Here is a 17,173-nt window from a genome sequence, read left to right on the forward strand (position 1 = left end):
GTGAAGATACTTTTTATTTTTTATTTTTTGTCAATTGTCATCCCTACTCCTACTCCTACTCTAACTACGGGGAGGCTCAACTGAGCCTACGAGGACCGATGGGGATAGAACCACCATCAGACCAGACGATGCATAGTGCACCCGTCTGGATTTGAAGCACAGCCACAAGAGTGGCATTTCCCACCAAAGTTTTAAGGGTTTGGTGGTGGCCACCAGCTCAAGAGTCGGTGGTTTTTCACTGTGAAAATACTTGCCATAGTCTTCTATTAAATAGAGAAAATACTCAAGGAGAAAAAGTCTGGTCTTATTGCTTATTTCACAAAAAATTTCAAAGGTTTTTAAAAAATGCACATTTTCTTCTTCTCATGTTTTGGCAAAATTGCAAGCACCAGTGCACTATATTACTTTTCACACGAGAGAAAACAACAAAAGAAGCAAAATAAAAATTAGATGATAAAAATTTGGATAAGAAAATTAACTTTTAACTTGTATCAACATTTAAAATTCAAACAAGAGTAATATAAACAAAAACCAAATGTAGGAATAGTAATTTTAGTATAGGAGATTATTTGACATCCTGAAGTCTTACAACACAAACAAGAGTAACAAAATAAAAGCAAAAACATGAAAATACATTTGCATAAGGAAAGTAATATTAAAATTAACTCATTTTAATGTCGTTAAATGCTCAAAGAAAAGAATATATATGAATTAGAGCTTAATTTGGCAACAAATAACTAACTTAGATTACGACCGCTCCGCTTCACCGTGTGAGTCCATCTGTAAAAGCATCATTTCATCGTGTGAGTCCATTTGTAAAAGCATCACCGCATATGCAAGATATGAAAATACACCTGTACAAGGAAATATTATTAAGTTTAAATTATTCCCATGTCGATAAATTTATAATGAAAAGAATGTAATTCAATTAAAGTTTAATTTAGTTAACATGCACCTAATTGTGAAAATCCACACCCAAAAGCATAGTCACGCCCAAAATATGAAAATAAATCTGTACAACAAAATATAACATTTACCTTTAACTCATGCACCTAAAAGCATCATTACTATCCATAACCAAAATATGACACTAAATTTATATGAGGAAAATAATATTGATTTTAGCTCATTGTCCTGCTATTAAATTCTTCAGCAGCAAAAGAATGTTAGGAGTTGACTACAGCATAATTTAGCCATCCATTACTAAAAAATGTTATTGGAGTACAGCAAAATTCTGGGACAAAGGAACCAAAACTAGTAGCTAGCTATTCAGCTCCGGACCATGTATGTAATTGTATATCCAATGCCCAGAAACACCACTTGACTCATCTTCGCAATATAAAAACCCCCCAACACCCACAGCCAGTAAATCCCCACACCAACCACAAAGCTAAAGAACAAAAGTAGAAAACAGAAAACCTTTCGCCAAAATCCAATATAAAATATATTTTTCTGCTCTGCATTTGTTTACATTTGTTTCATAATTTTTTTGGCTTTTAATTATTGCAATCTTTTTCTTTCTTTTCCTTTCTCTCTGTCTCCGCGAGTCTCTGTCTCTGTCGCTGTCGCTCTCGCTCTATCAGAGAAGAGAAAGAACTCAAAGCCTCAGCCATGGTTTCTACGAGAAGAAGCGGATCCCTCCCGTCCAACACCAGCAACAAGAGATCATCTTCTTCCTCTGATAATAACCCTCCCTCTCCAAAGCGTCCCAAGGTACTCCCAAACATTTCTCCCACCTTTTTTATGAATTTTTTTCCCAAGAGAGAGATAAAGGAGAAAGATAGACTGGGGGAGAGTGAATTTTCTTTAGGGGGTTTACTGGATTGATTTGATGGATTTCTATAGTTTTTGAAGTGTTTTAAGAAATGGGTTCTTGTCATTTCCTGATTTTTCTGAGGGGTCCTTGAAAGTTTTGATTTTGATTGATTTTTTTGGATTGAATTTTAGGGGGAAAGTAGCAATGCAAAGGCATCTGAGAAATCAACTGCGGAGAATTCTAAGGAATTGTGCTCTACTGATCCACCTGGATTCACAGGCGGTTGTCCTCCGGCTACTGCATGTGGCGGCGCTGAGGTTGTCAGTCACCCCACTAGAGTTGACCCTTCTGCTACTGTCCCTGCTGCATCCCTTGCCACTCCTGTTGCTGAAGGTACCTATATCTGTATTTCCTGTTCATTTCTTGAATAAGCTGTTGAGTTTTGCTGTCAGAAATCGATTAATTTCTCGGTTTTCTTGCTACAATAGGGACCACACCGGTTATTTTGGACAAGACCAGAAACTCGTTTTCATCATGGAAGCAGCATCCGGGGTATGAAATGCCAGCGCCTTGGTGTAGGTTACTATCACAATATCAGCAGGTCAATTCCTTTGCTTAGAAATGTGCTTGTTTTTAATTGTTGTTTTGAGCTCAAGTTTGATTCTTTCTATGCAACTTGTAATGGATGCACAAAAAAGAAGAAAAATTTTTGAATGAGATTGAATGGTCTGCATTTGCTATTCTTTTGCTGGAAATTTATAGATATGAAAAAGGTTCGGACTTTTAACTGACCAATTGCCATATTTGGATTTTTTTTGCAGAATGCTACTGTCTCTGTCAATCGTACACCTTTTTTGATCGGACCAAGCAAGAATGCCAATCTTCTTATCAGGGATCAAAACGTTAGGTGTACAATAAGGCTTTCAAAGGTACTACCTTCTAGTTTCAGTGGAGTATTTATTGCATGGCTAAAATTTCAGGTTGGATAAGATGAATGTTCATGTGTGGCTGTTATTTAAAGAAGGGACTAGTTTGAGATTACCTGGATTGGGTGACTTTGTGAAATGTAGATATAGAAGCTTGAGGTTTGTATAAGATTAATTTCATGATATTCATGTTGCTCGGTTATCCTTTTGCCTAGGCTAACAAAGAGCATTTCCTCCTCTTTCTTGGGTATCAAAACTAGCAGAGCCGCAAGGCATTGTGTAGGAATATTAGATTGAATAGTAGACGATCTTTCTCTTCTCAAATAATCTGAATTTTGGACTGCCTTTTTTTGGTACAAACTAATGCTGGTTTAACATATTTTGACTAACAATCCCATGATTTTATGAGACAATTTTTGCTGAATCCCAAGACTCTGGCTTTTGAATCAATTAATCAAAGGATGAGTTCTTTTATAAATTGGACATATTTTTTGTTCCACTAGGATCCTTTTTGCGTATTCCTTTATTTCTGTGCACGAAATCTGTATTGCTTTACATACTAGATGATATTTGTTATCTGTGGATGAGCAGCGTGCAGGGAGTTCTGTAGCTCTGCTTGAGAGCCGAGGAAGCAAAGGATCTGTGCAAGTCAATGGAAAGACAATAAAGAAAAATACTAGTTGTGTTCTCAGCTCAGGGGATGAAGTGGTCTTTGGTGATACGGGAAACCATGCTTATGTATCCTTTTTGCCTTTTGGGATGAGAGCCTCCATCAAGTCCATTGTTTTGTCTTTTAGTATTTCCACTTCTTAAATTGCATTTATTTTTTGACAGTGTGGAAAATCCTTAATGTTTCTCTAAATAGATTTTTCAGCAACTTCCATGTGAGCTTGTAGGGAAGACACCCTCATCAGATCTTCAAAGTAATGTGGGAAAACTATTGCATGTTGAAAGACGGGCTGGGGATGCTTCAATTGTTGCTGGTGCTTCTATATTGGCTTCGCTTTCTAGTCTGCGGCAAGATATTTCACGCTTGAAGACTACATCTCAGGCTAGTGGTAAATCCTACCTGGGGAATGACCTAGCTTCTTCTCCAAATGCAAATGAAGATGAGCTTGATGGCCTGGAAGTTGATTCAGCTACCAATGTTAGAGGAGATAATGCTACTGAAAGCGGGGCCAACAATGCAATCATAGAGGCAGGCAATGTAAACTTCTTCCTGGAAATTTTCTTTTGATTCATCTATGAGCCAATTTACTTATTACACAAAATTGACCAAGGAAATGTGAAAACAGATATTGGATGATAGAGAGTGGACAAGGGATTCAATGCCAGCATCGACATCAGGGATGTCTTTACGATGTGCAGTATTTAGAGAAGATATTCATGCTGGTATAATTGATGGCCGTGACGTTGAAGTTTCATTTGATGACTTCCCATATTATCTCAGGTTGGCATTCTGACATATCATATGCCTGCATTTCTTCAACGTACTATAGGCTTGAATTGTCAATTTTCCTTAATTTCTAGTTCTTTCTGCTGGATTGCATTCAGTCATTCTTATTTGTGTTGTTGATAAAGCCTTGGAAGATTCAGAAATTACTCATGTGATTGTTAAGTAGGGGAGCTTGACATGTTGGATAAGAGGTAGCTTTTTAGATGTTAGGGTGGTCGTGATGTGGTTTTCTTAACCAAGGAGGCACAAGGGAACTTATCCATATTATTATCCTTAATGGGCTGTGATGTTTCTACTAAGAAGGCCTATATCTTATGCTTGGCAATAGAAGGCAGCATGGTTACATGCTCAAAGGCTCCCAGAAGTAATATAGAAGGTTTCTACCATTTATAGGTGAATCAGTTGTTTGTTCCATCCCCCTGAAACACTCCGCACCCTCTGTCTGCTGCCTTTCATAGCTTGCCTTGGCACTTTGAGTCTCCATTCTACAAGTTAAAATGTATATTTGTGGTTATATTGGGCAAATGTAATATCAAATATCATGTTTAAATTGGGTTTGGTAATCAAGCTTGGAGAAACTAGAGGAAAAAGAATTTGAAGGAATGTTGATGTTGATCTGTGTACACAATAATATGCATGACTGCTGAGGAAAATTCTTGTTTAACATGTAACCTGTTTTGAGCTTCAGTGAGCTTAGACTGGTGACACAGTTTCTCTGAAAATGCCTTTGCTAGTGATAAATTAGCTTACATGGCCTTCTGACTGGTGACGCTGTTTTGGTAAGATAACAGTACTGGCTTAACATAAGTGTCTTTGTTATGTAGGGACAAATGTTACTTGGAATTTAAAATTAAGCAGAATGCTGGACAAATTATTAGACGGAATAACATATAGAGGGGAATTGCATGATTTCATTTTTGTCCGTTACAAGTTTTAAAGAATTCTGGAGCTGCACGTTCCTGAGTGATCCGCTAGTGGTCATTACTTTATTTTTCTTAACCATTCAAAGTTGGCAGTAAAGGCATCTACTGTCCTTGTCACGCTTTTTTTTTTGGTTATTTTTTGTTTGTTTTGCTATGATCCTTGTCATGCTTGCATCTATAGTATAAACATAAAAGCTTTTGTAAAGGGACAGAAATGACTTCTAAATAAAGTAAGTTTTTCTAACCTGGTTCTAAGCTAGAATCTGTTGTTTGATATTGATTTATGTTAATATACGATTGCTTGCTGTCTATTTCGTATGGTGCATGGGCTACTAATTAAAACAAATTTCACTTGCTGTTGACTCCATTCTTCCATCTATCTTCGGCTTATCTCTAATTTGTGTTTATGGTAATTTTTTCAACATGCAGTGAGAGTACAAAAAATGTGCTCATTGCAGCTACATATATACAGCTGAAGCACAGGGAACAAATTAAATACACCTCTGAGCTTCCAACTGTGAATCCAAGAATCTTACTTTCTGGTCCTGCAGGTCTGTTACAATATTCTGCGGATTATTTTTGTTACATTCTTCTTTCTCCTGCCACGTCAAAGTTTGTTTGTCAGCGTGGAACTTATATTTATATTTGCTTTATCAGGATCTGAAATATACCAGGAGATGTTGGCCAAGGCACTTGCTCGTTATTATGGGGCTAAATTGCTTATATTTGATAGCCACTTGTTTTTGGGTGTAAGATACATTTATTTGGATAAGATTTTTTTTTCGGGTTTGATCTTTTCATAAATGATTTCTACAGTTTGTTTTTCCAATATTTTTGCATTATCAGTTTAACTTTCAGGACACTGAAAGTTTTTTATAGTAGTTAGTCCCTGATATCATTCATATTGTTATCATCTGCATTCTGAGAAGATGCATTTGGTGTCATTGATTAAACCTATTTTGTTCTCTAGGGTTTGTCTTTTAAAGAAGCTGAACTACTGAAAGAGGGTTACAATGTGGACAAAATCTGCAATATTGTGAAAAAACTTTCTGGAACCTCTGACTTGACCAAGGGCATCATGGCTTCATCTGGTGAAGTAGATACAACACTTGGCTTGGAGTCCCAACTGAAGTCAGAGACCGACAATTCACCTGCCTTAGCTGGGACATCTAAGAATCCATCGTTTAGAATTGGTATATTAGTTTATGGTTTATAAGTTAGTTCCATATTAATGTGCTATGCAATACCATGTGAATTTAGGACTTATTCTGTATTTTTCACCTGACATAACTGAAAATCTGGATTCCTAGGTGATAAAGTGAGATTTATTGGTTCCACTTCTGGTAGCTTGTATTCATCTCCTACAAGGTAAATTTAGCATGTAATTCATCTCTAAATTGTCTTCTGTTTTTTAGTAAATGAGAAACATTGTTGCTGTGATTCATTATTAAGTTTAAGTGGATTCCTTGAATTGTCTGTCTTTATTGGTGGTGTTTCTTACTAATTGGTGTTCTGCTCACTGAGGTTTCTGTCTTTTCTGTTAGACTGGTGTCTTTGTTAGATATATACTTGATTGTAATTATAGAAGTTGCTCTGGTTGGAAAAACAACGCTGTTTAGATCCGGATATTTTCCTCTTATGTACAATATGATTGTTTATCTAAACGAACATCCTCACAATAATGGTTTTATTTTTTTATGTTTTTTGGCTGCTTAGGGTCCTCTTTGTGATTGCAGTGAACTTTTCTCTTCACATGTGCCTGTCTCTATAAAGCAGTGATCTTCTTTTCCTTTTTGTGGTAATGACTTTGTGGCTAAATGAAATAGCTGGCTGTCAAAGATGACAATTAGGGAAGCTAGACATCAACTGGGTGTTCAATTTACTCCAAAAGAAGCTCCACTAGAATTTTCCAAGTTCAAGCCTAATTCTTTGTTTTGCTATGAACTCTGTCCACCACATTTTTTCCTTTTCTTTCTCCTCTTCTGGCCTTCTGTTTGATATTTCTAGTGATAAAAGTGCTCTATATCATTTGAGTTTGATACTGGAGTCTAATCTAGGATGAGTCTGAACAGTTCAATTCATAGTTTCTCAATCTCATGCTTGGTGAACCATTTTTTTCCAGGCTGTAGTCCTGTGATATCCCACATCAGTGGGATAGAGGTGCATGACTTTCAATATCAGTTTGAGCCCATGGGGTATCTAACAACCTGGGTAAACCATTTTGAGCCTGTGGATTCTGTTCAAAGGTTGTTGGGCCACGTCTTGGGCCCTGGGCGTTACAAATCCAATAATGTGTAGTTCTATCAAGATATGTGATGAGTGATGAGTTTAATTATACTGATGCTGCAGCAAGCGGGATTAATATGGAGTATTTGGGGGTTTTAATCTGGCTATGTTAAGAAGATATGCTTTGTCACTCATATTATATGAAGTGATGCTTTAGACAATATAAATATATTCAATAAATAATGACAAAGAAAGATCGTAAGACTATCAATAAAGTATGGTTTATCTTAACATGTAAATGCAGCCTAGTAGAGTTCTGAAAAGTGAGGCCAAACTTTTCTGGACATGTGGAGCCCAAAGATTTTAATTGTTGTCTTTCAAGCAGCGGAGAGAGTTTTTGTTGAAAATGAATTGTGTAATTATAAAAATGTAAACCAGAGAGACAAATTGGGTTCTTTAAACGCAATGAAAATTGTATTTGTTGCAGAACTTAATGGATACTAGTGCAGCTAACAATTATATATTTTTTATTTTTCTTTCCCTTTTTGTGCCTAGTTGGCTTCAAAATTGTAAACCATGAACTTACTTAGCGTTTCTTGCATCTCTGTTTCTAGTTCTATATTGCGTAATTATGTTGCTATTGGTTTTCAAATGATTTGTCATGAGTGTTTATTTATGCTAATGCTGGTTCCTTCTCTGTCGTGTCGTTTTAAAGTTTCTACTGCATGCAATCTCTGCTCGTTTGCTGTATATGACCATTAATTCTTGGCCTAATTTCTAGGGGCCCCGTTTTTGGAACGCGTGGGAAGGTTATGTTGCCTTTTGAAGATAATCCCTTGTCAAAAATTGGCGTAAGATTTGATAAACCTGTAACAGATGGTGTTGACTTAGGAGGTCTTTGCGACATGGGTCATGGATTCTTTTGCAATGGTATGTCCAACTAGAACTGATACCCATTAACAGATGAACCCAAGTTTCAATGTCTCCTGATTTCCATAAAATGTGCGAGCTAGATTTGGTTTTTGACAATATTCTTACCCTCTCTCTCTGTCTTTCTCTACTTATAGCCAATGAACTCCGTTTGGAAGCCACGGGCTCAGAAGATCTAGACAGGTTACTGATTATCACATTATTTGAGGTAGGATTAAATGGATATCAAGTGAATCAGATTTTAGTAATATCGCTTTTTACAGTTTTTCATCACTGAAAATTGTCTGTGTTTTCTAGGCTGTCTCTAGTGAGAGCCGAAACTCCCCTTTCATTTTGTTCATGAAAGATGCTGAGAAGTCTATGGTGGGGAATTCTGAGTCATACTCGACTTTCAAGGCCAAGCTTGAGAAGCTTCCGAACAATGTTGTTGTTATTGGTTCACATACGCATACTGACAATCGTAAGGAAAAGGTACTGATGTCACTACGTGTACTGACTTTCAATGGGCTGTATTTTTTTATCCAACTTGTTACTGTAATGGCCTATATGTGCCATAGTGCCTTGTTGAGGCATTATGCCGTTAAGAAGCATGACATCCGGAGTCATTTTTTTTTCCCTTAGGTCATGTGTTTTTTCCTGAGAAAACTATGTGGGGCTAGCTGGGTTCACTCTTTTAAAGTCTTTTACAATGAATTTAATTTTGATAAGACAAAGAAGGTAGTATATGGGTGAGTTGTGTGGGATCTTGAAAGTGACTTTTAGAAGAGGTTTTGAAGGTGTATTATGTACACAGATGGTCGTTCTTTTGCCATAGATCATATCTCTTTCTGCCTTTCTATTTCTTTTGTTGTTCTTGTGATAATTTGTAATGTTGAATGCGTAGGTATATTAACTTAAATCACATCTCTCTTGGGCATTGAATTACTTAGAAATTCAAAGAAATGATAGAGGGTAGAAATAGCAGAAGAAAATTTGAGTTTAATTTCTAGCATTTCAGGCATTATGTTCAGAAATTTAGTTCTGTTTAGAAAGGATATTTCCTGTCATGGAGAACATAAAAAAGGCACATTACATGACAGTTAAACAATAATTAATCCCCTACAATCAGGAACAGGAGTGCAAGTAACTGATTATTGGTTATTTAAGCGCTTCTGTCTTAAAAAGTTTATGCCTTAAATTGTGGAAGCGAAGGACATGCCGAACAAGTAGAAATGAGGAAATGAAACAAAAATAAGAACATGTTAATGTTTACTATATAGGCTTTTAGCAAATCCATTCTTAAAACTTTCATTTTCTCCAGTTGCTTCCTGGGATTCCTTTGGACATTTGGAGTGGGGCTGTAGAACAAAAACAAATTGTTTCGTAGATCCATTCAATTTCTGTCTGTAGTATTGTGTTTTAATTTGACTCATGGTTGTTGCTTTGCTTCTTTTCAACTTTGGGAATCATTTTCCTTGCTGATGCTATAAGAGGAAATGCTCTCTTACTTGCTTGGAAAGTTCTGGTAAAGGTAGTCCTTGTAAGCCTTGTAAATTTGAGGTGTGTGAAATGTTCTTAATTATTTCTGCCGCAAAGTTGAAAAAGATAAGTATCTAAACAGAGTAAGAAATTGATCTCAAAACAATTGCAGAATTGCAGTTTTGTTGACTTAAGTGATGTTTAGTGGTGAGAAAGAGGGTATCTTTCTAGATGCCAAGGGTGCATGATCTCGTTGGACAATAAACATGTGTTTCATTTGACGATGTATTCTCACTTACCTATCAGCAAAATAAAATGATTTTGATTGCCTAAAGGCAGCCTTTATTATGACTGATTTTATTGGCTTGTGCGCATGTGTCTCAGAGTTGAAACTTAATTTACTTGCCTAGATGAGTCAACAGTCTATGCTTCTTTACTAGCTTATAGTTGAGAATGGGGCTTAACTTTTCTCTTTTTGTATATTCACCTTGAACCTCCTGCAGTCACATCCTGGAGGTCTGCTTTTCACAAAATTTGGGAGCAATCAAACTGCTTTACTTGATTTGGCGTTTCCGGTAAGATGTACATTTTTCAGATTTGAAGCTTTGTGAATGTATCTTTGGCTTATTATAATCATTCATTCAAAATGTTGCCCGGGTTAGTTGAAGTTGCTTCATGCTTTAAATTGTAGTTTCTTTGGTCTGATTGTTACTTTGCATGTAAAGTGGAATAACTTAAACTTTTTAAAAATTAAAAGGATTTGAGATTTACAAATAGAGCTTCTATTGGAGGTTTTATTATTCCTGTCTCCCTTGTAAAGTTTTGAATTCACTCTGATGCATACTTTCAGCAATTAGTGTCCTATTTTCTGAATGCCAATTTTGTAATAATTTATTCCATCTGCCAGAAAGGTATGGGAAACTTAAATCATGGTAATGCAATATAAAGGACAGATAGTTTACTAGAGAAGCACCAAGTATTTGTCACATAAGCCACTGCTTGATAATTACCTCATTTAGAGTGAGGTCTCAGTTGGCTTTTGTACCTCTTTTATGGTGACAGTACTTCAAAGAAGAATAATATTGGATTTATGGGATTTTATGGTGTCAAAGCCTTGTAATGTACTGGTAAACATGGAGATCTAGATTGGTTGTTGTTGAAACTTGAGAGTTCCTGTTTTGATAACGTTTGTGTGTCTTGAACAAATTTACTGGTGGTTTAGGGTCAGCTCAGTTGAGGAATAGTGATGCCCCAATGAACGAAGTGGCTTGGGTTTTTCCTGTTGGTCTTTGATAATGCTTTCTAGTTTATGCTTCGAGGGGAGAAGATGTGTAGCAGAAAAGTCAGTTGCCTAAGTGCACCAGCATATTGTTGTCATCCCAACTCTTTGGTTCTGGGATACTGTTCTATTGAAGAAGAATGGAGAACAAAAAGCACGAGCCAAAGAATAATGAAAAGAGAACAATGTAAAAGAGATGAGAGATGAAGAAAATAGAAAATCCTAATTGTAGTAGCATAAACAAGCCTATTCTAGGTTTGCATGAACACCATATATCTGCAGAAGAACCATTTTGCAACGTAAAAAATCTTGAGGTACAAAATGAAGTTAAGATGGCAAAAAGAAACTTGGATATATTTTACCATTTATTGGTGCAATTTGTGCACTTATGAAAGCAGTTTTTTTTTTTTTTTTTTTTTTTTTTTGTGCGTGCGCATGTACGTCTAGCTAGTAATTGGTAAACAAATTGCACCCTACTATTAAATTATCTGTAGAGAAGCTTTTTAGGAGATGATTATTTGTTAGGCTGCTTTTTGGAATTTTTGCTCCTTTGATTTACAAGAGATGTCTTTTGCATTTCCTGAACCCTTTCTCTGTTTAAAGTTGAAACTCCACCTTTGGTTGTTAGTATTGATGTATTATGCATTTGTGTTCCTTGGTCGATGTCCCTACTAGTTGTCATGTGCATGCAAACTGATCGTCATTTTGGAACCCTGGGACTGGACTTTCCATAATTCCTTTCATCTTGTGCTGCTTTATATATAATTTCTGAATTGCTTGTGTGCACTTTTATATTATAGGTTTTCTTTTTATTTCCTACTAAATAAGTGCTATATCTGATGTAAATGAAAATTCTGATAACCTCAGGATAACTTTGGAAGGCTACATGACAGAGGGAAGGATGTTCCCAAGGCAACGAAGCTTCTGACAAAACTTTTCCCCAACAAAGTGACCATTAACATGCCTCAGGTCTGGGCCAAAGCTTTAGATAATTCTTTTGCTTTTCAATTTGTGTAATCTGATTGTGCGTAACCATTGTAGGATGAAGCTCTCCAAGCCAGTTGGAAGCATCAATTGGAGCGAGATGCTGAAACCCTCAAAATGAAAGCAAACTTGAACAACTTGCGAACAGTGAGAAAATTTTTCCAGGAGTATATAAAATATTTACCAACTGCTGCCTTGGCTCATCATATCATAATTTTTGTGAAACTTCCTATTGCAGATAAGCTGTTTAAATTCTAAAGCGTTAAACAAAAAAACTCATGGTTTTGGTAAATCTAGAGACCCAACTTTGTCTGGATTTATCTTGTTTTGAACCGGATATAGGATCATTGTTGTGATGCTTATGACACTTTGTCCATCATGGATTCTCTGGCAGTTACTTTTCACGCAAAGAACTATTGCTCTCTCAGAAGTTTTTCAGAAGATATAATTTTGTAGATATAGTTTTTCAGAAGTTTGGTTGTGAAACCTTGTGCATCTTTTAAAAATTATAACTTCAAATCCTTGGGATCTGAATGATTATTCAAAATAATTTGCACGACCAACCCATGTTCCTATGCGTATACGTCTGTGTACATTAATGCAGTGCCTATACATTCACTAGTATCAAAGTGTACATAACTGAAAGATAACATTTACACTTTCTGCTTATATATTATAGATTGTGGATTTTTTACCAGCTATCAACTTAACACATAGTTAATCTTGGCCACTAATTCTTTGGATTAATAATTGGTTCTGCCATGAATCCCTCTGATGAATTGTAAATCTTCTTTTCTGTTTGGTCAATAGCGTTTGATGGATCTCCTTTACACTTTCAATATGAATAAAATGGTTTCATGATTTGTAAATAGTTTATTAATCTGTACATATATAATTCGTTATAGTTGTTTAGTAGGTATTGTTGGTGCTGCTAACTAAGGATTAGCTGGAACCATTGGAACCTATACTAGACAAGGAGTTATGTATCTCCTTGTTTATTTAAGTTTTGTTGGTTCTTAATATCCAAGCCTGGTAATTGAATCCATCCATTTCCAGCAAACCTCAGATTTCATCTTTGTACAAGTTGGATGGTGAACTTGCAATTATTAGGTTGGGAGGAACTAGGAATATTTAAATGCTGATATGGTGCCTTGGAACTTGTGAAATCTTCCAATTTATTACTTTTTCCAGTCAAAAAACGAAAGAGTTACTATCACCGATTCAGTTGTTGCAGATAAATGGATAAGAAATTAAGAAAATAAGCCATGAAGAGTAACGTGGCCAAATGAATAATGTTTCTGGTTTGCATGGGCAGATACTGCCCTTTCTTCAGGGAAATGGAGAAAACATGTTTAAGTTGATTCTAATACAGTGCAATTCAGGCCAATGAAAGTGGAATCGCATAAATAATTTAATGTCTTAATGCTTCAATTGCTGCTTGAATGCTGAATAGTTTTTCTTCTATTTTTCTTTTCAGAAATCTCTGAAGCCTTGAATAGAATGTGATAGAAAGTGTCTTGAGATTCCCTGCTTGGTGTACTTGTCAACCTGCCTAAAACAGATATTATTGTGCTAAGTGGCCATGATTTGCTATTGAACAACAAATTTCTCATGGATTGTTTGCAGCATATCAAAATATTAATTGCCTGTCTGATTAACATTTGAGCGATTTCATTGGTGCCAAAATCAGTCATAGACGTAGTCTACTTTGGCAAATTTTGGCAGTTTCCCCATCTGCTCACATCCCCCAACATACTCAAACATTGATCTTTGTACCTTCTAATCATTATATTTTGTTTGCCTATTTAATAAGATTTATAGTTAACAGTCTTTTTGTGTGTATAGGTTTTGACTCGGACTGGATTGGACTGTGATGGACTTGAGACACTGTGCATCAAGGATCAAACACTGACAATAGAGAGTATGTATTTTGTTTAACCCTTTTATCAGGAGATGTATTTATGCATATAATAGTCAAAGCATGTTTGTGTTTATCAACTTATCAATTGAGTCAGTTTATTATGAGGTTAAATGTGTGTTAAAATTGCATCTTGGCTTGTTACTGAAGGTGCGGAGAAGATAGTCGGATGGGCATTAAGCCATCATTTGATGCAGAACACACAAAATGATTCGGAATCCAGGCTTGCTTTTTCAACTGAGAGGTGACAGAAATATGACTTGCCTTTTCTAATTTGTTGTTTGGGGCATTGTATTATGGGGTGACACCAGTTTTGGCCAATCTAGCAGCATTCAGCATGGGATTGGAATTCTACAAGCCATCCAGAATGAGTCCAAGAGCTTGAAAAAGTCACTCAAGGTAATTGTTATATCAAACTCCTTGCATGAGGGAATAGGCCTGAAAAAACAATCTCATGATGTGCTAATATTCTGTACTGCTCTCGCTGTGTACTCTTGAGAAGGTATTCATTTGGAATTTTTGAACTAAAATTTGTTCCTATAATAGGATGTTGTGACCGAGAATGAATTTGAGAAGAGACTTCTAGCAGATGTTATACCTCCCAGTGATATTGGAGTGACGTTTGATGATATTGGAGCACTAGAAAATGTCAAGGACACACTGAAGGAGTTGGTGATGCTTCCTTTACAAAGGCCTGAACTATTCTGCAAGGGTCAATTGACCAAGGTTTCATTTGCATACCCTTTATTAGCCGTAATTTTTATTTGAATGAGAATTTGGGAGCTTAGTTTAGTTTTAGATGTGATTGACTCTGACTCTCTCTGTGTCACATGCTGCGCAATACTGACAGAGAGGTCATATTATTTGTTAGTGTATTTAACCCCCCCAGAAATTCTTAGTTTGGTTCTGTAGAAGTTGTGATTGATGAACCATAACAATGTTTGATTCAAGCTTTTCTTTATTTGCAAGTTGCAGAATACAACACTGTTTCTATCTTCTGTTTGCCCTTTATTTGTGAATTATGTGAATACAATAGTTTCTATCTTCTGTTCTTTTTTTTTTTTGGGGCCTTCGGGGACATTTTCATTTTCATTTTCATTTCATGAACTGCTGCTTCATTGTTTCATTTGCAGCCCTGCAAGGGTATACTTCTATTTGGGCCACCTGGTACAGGAAAAACTATGCTTGCAAAGGCTGTTGCAACTGAAGCTGGTGCAAATTTCATCAATATTTCCATGTCAAGCATTACGTCGAAGGTTAAAACTAAAATGCTCTACTTTTATGGTTGTCATTTTTGATGATTTTACTGTTGGATAATGCTTTCACTTTCAATGTCCAAGCTGCAACTTGTAATTTGCAACTACTGCAATTTATCATTGTGCATATTATATCTTTAATTGTTTCCACTTCTTTAATTTTGCAGTGGTTTGGTGAGGGTGAGAAATATGTCAAGGCTGTCTTCTCATTGGCTAGTAAAATTGCACCAAGTGTTGTCTTTGTCGACGAAGTAGGCTACCAACAAAAGCTATACGGTGCATTTTTTCAAATTTTAAGAATTTGATAACTTACTGATCTTTTTCTATTTTGAATTGCTTGAATAGGTTGACAGCATGCTGGGGAGGAGGGAAAACCCTGGAGAACATGAGGCTATGCGTAAGATGAAAAATGAATTTATGGTCAACTGGGATGGACTGCGAACAAAAGACACGGAACGAGTTCTTGTTCTTGCTGCTACAAACAGGCCTTTTGACCTGGATGAAGCAGTTATAAGGAGGCTTCCGCGCAGGTAAACTACTAATCATCTATAGCTTCTGCAGTTTATTGATATTGATGAGCTTGTGGTGTTTCTGATGCTTTGTGTCCCTAGTAATGATTTTCCTTTTTCTTTTTTTTTTTTTTTGCAGGTTGATGGTCAATTTGCCTGATGCTCCTAACAGAGCAAAGATTCTTAAAGTCATATTAGCCAAGGAAGATTTGTCTCCTGATGTTGATCTGGATGCAGTTGCAAATATGACTGATGGATATTCCGGAAGTGACCTCAAGGTTTTTCTTTCTATCCAGTTTATGTAATAAAATCAGCACTTCAGTGTGATGGTTACAAGGGCTCTGATATGTTTAACTTGACACCTACGTATTGCAGAATCTATGTGTTGCAGCTGCACATAGGCCTATTAGAGAGATTTTGGAAAAGGAGAAAAAGGTTTGTCCTTTTCTGGTGAAGTTCAACCTTTTGGTTTGTCCTTTTTTGACTGGGTCTGGTGCATTTCTCTATCTTATTGCTGCTATAAACATGAGATTTTGTCCAGGCTTGTGCAAGATACCTCTTGCCGACTTAGCTTAGGAACTTTTAGCGGTTCCTTTTAAATTGCTTACACCAGAAATTTCTTCCTGATGTTGAAACTTGATGCAGTAGCGGTTGACATCATATTATCTTATTTCTGGTACATGTTGCTAGGATTCATCAGTTTCCAGGATTCAATCCTGTTTCTTAGATACATTGAGTTATGCTGGGGCCATTTAGATTTTGGGAAGTAAGATATGTTTGCTGATCTTTTAAAAGAAATTGATTGGTTATGGTCTGGTCACAGGAGCATGCTGCTGCATTGGCAGAAGGTAAACCTCCACCAGCTTTGAGCAGCAGCGGTGATATTCGGCCCTTGAACATGGAAGACTTCAAGTTTGCTCATGAAAGGGTGAGATTATCTCTAGAACTGTAACATACATAATAACGTCTTGGTTGTGTTGTGAAGGGATTTTCTAAGTCCACTCTGGTTATAGGTTTGTGCTAGTGTTTCATCGGAGTCCATAAACATGAATGAGCTTCTACAGTGGAATGAACTGTATGGTGAAGGAGGTTCCAGAAGAAAGAAATCCCTCAGCTACTTCATGTGAATGGCGTTCACCTGTACAAATTGGTTCTTTCTATTTCAAATTTTTGTGCACCCGTGCTGGATCCCAGGCAAATTGTTGCTCTTGTGGATCTGCAGTCCAGGGGCCTTGTTTGTACAATGAAGTATAGGTTTCTTAAAGTTAATAGCTGTACACTCAAGTTAGTTTTGAGAGGCTACAATGGTAGATAGAGCTTCTTCCCTGTTTTAGAATATGGCTGCTATGACTGTGCTGCCATTATTTTGTTTTGTTTCTCTCCCTTGCTGAAAGTTAGAAGAGGACTCCCCCTCCCCCCCGCGGGACCGAAAAAAAATATCGAGTTATTTCTTTGACGGAATTTGTCAAGAAATCTGTTAATTATGTGCATAGATTCGTTGTTATTCTTCATTCTGATATTGGAATCACAATAATAAGCAATGTTTGTGGTT

General features: G+C 36.5%; 1 protein-coding gene across 2 annotated transcripts; it reads left to right on the plus strand.

The window, feature by feature from the left end:
- The first annotated feature begins 1,327 nt into the window (after positions 1-1,327).
- On the plus strand, positions 1,328-17,102 carry LOC113739811 (uncharacterized). 2 transcript variants are annotated; one of them, XM_027267151.2, is made up of 28 exons: positions 1,328-1,713; positions 1,948-2,149; positions 2,245-2,357; positions 2,578-2,685; positions 3,274-3,420; positions 3,548-3,889; positions 3,978-4,132; positions 5,491-5,612; positions 5,719-5,810; positions 6,032-6,254; positions 6,372-6,429; positions 8,069-8,217; positions 8,355-8,425; positions 8,515-8,688; positions 10,179-10,250; positions 11,822-11,923; positions 11,996-12,085; positions 13,784-13,859; positions 14,007-14,100; positions 14,186-14,255; positions 14,403-14,582; positions 14,990-15,112; positions 15,280-15,363; positions 15,458-15,642; positions 15,761-15,899; positions 15,997-16,056; positions 16,445-16,549; positions 16,635-17,102. In XM_027267151.2, exons 1-28 carry the CDS (start codon positions 1,612-1,614, stop codon positions 16,746-16,748), a joined length of 3,552 nt encoding a protein of 1,183 aa, XP_027122952.1. In that variant the 5' UTR covers positions 1,328-1,611; the 3' UTR covers positions 16,749-17,102. The 2 variants fall into 2 exon arrangements, with proteins under 2 accessions (XP_027122952.1, XP_071902009.1); XM_072045908.1 differs by having other exon boundaries at positions 1,472-1,713; positions 3,548-3,880.
- Positions 17,103-17,173: the final 71 nt, after the last annotated feature.

This window comes from Coffea arabica, chromosome 4c (genome assembly GCF_036785885.1).
Source record: "Coffea arabica cultivar ET-39 chromosome 4c, Coffea Arabica ET-39 HiFi, whole genome shotgun sequence".
Lineage (NCBI taxonomy): Eukaryota > Viridiplantae > Streptophyta > Magnoliopsida > Gentianales > Rubiaceae > Coffea > Coffea arabica.

Excerpts from the sequence above, each read along its gene's own strand:
- LOC113739811 (XM_027267151.2), top strand. The coding sequence starts at position 1,612 with ATGGTTTCTACGAGAAGAAGCGGATCCCTCCCGTCCAACACCAGCAAC. Across the intron at positions 5,613-5,718 it reads CTTACTTTCTGGTCCTGCAG|GATCTGAAATATACCAGGAG; the intron begins GTCTGTTACAAT and ends TTGCTTTATCAG. Across the intron at positions 15,643-15,760 it reads ATAAGGAGGCTTCCGCGCAG|GTTGATGGTCAATTTGCCTG; the intron begins GTAAACTACTAA and ends TTTTTTTTGCAG.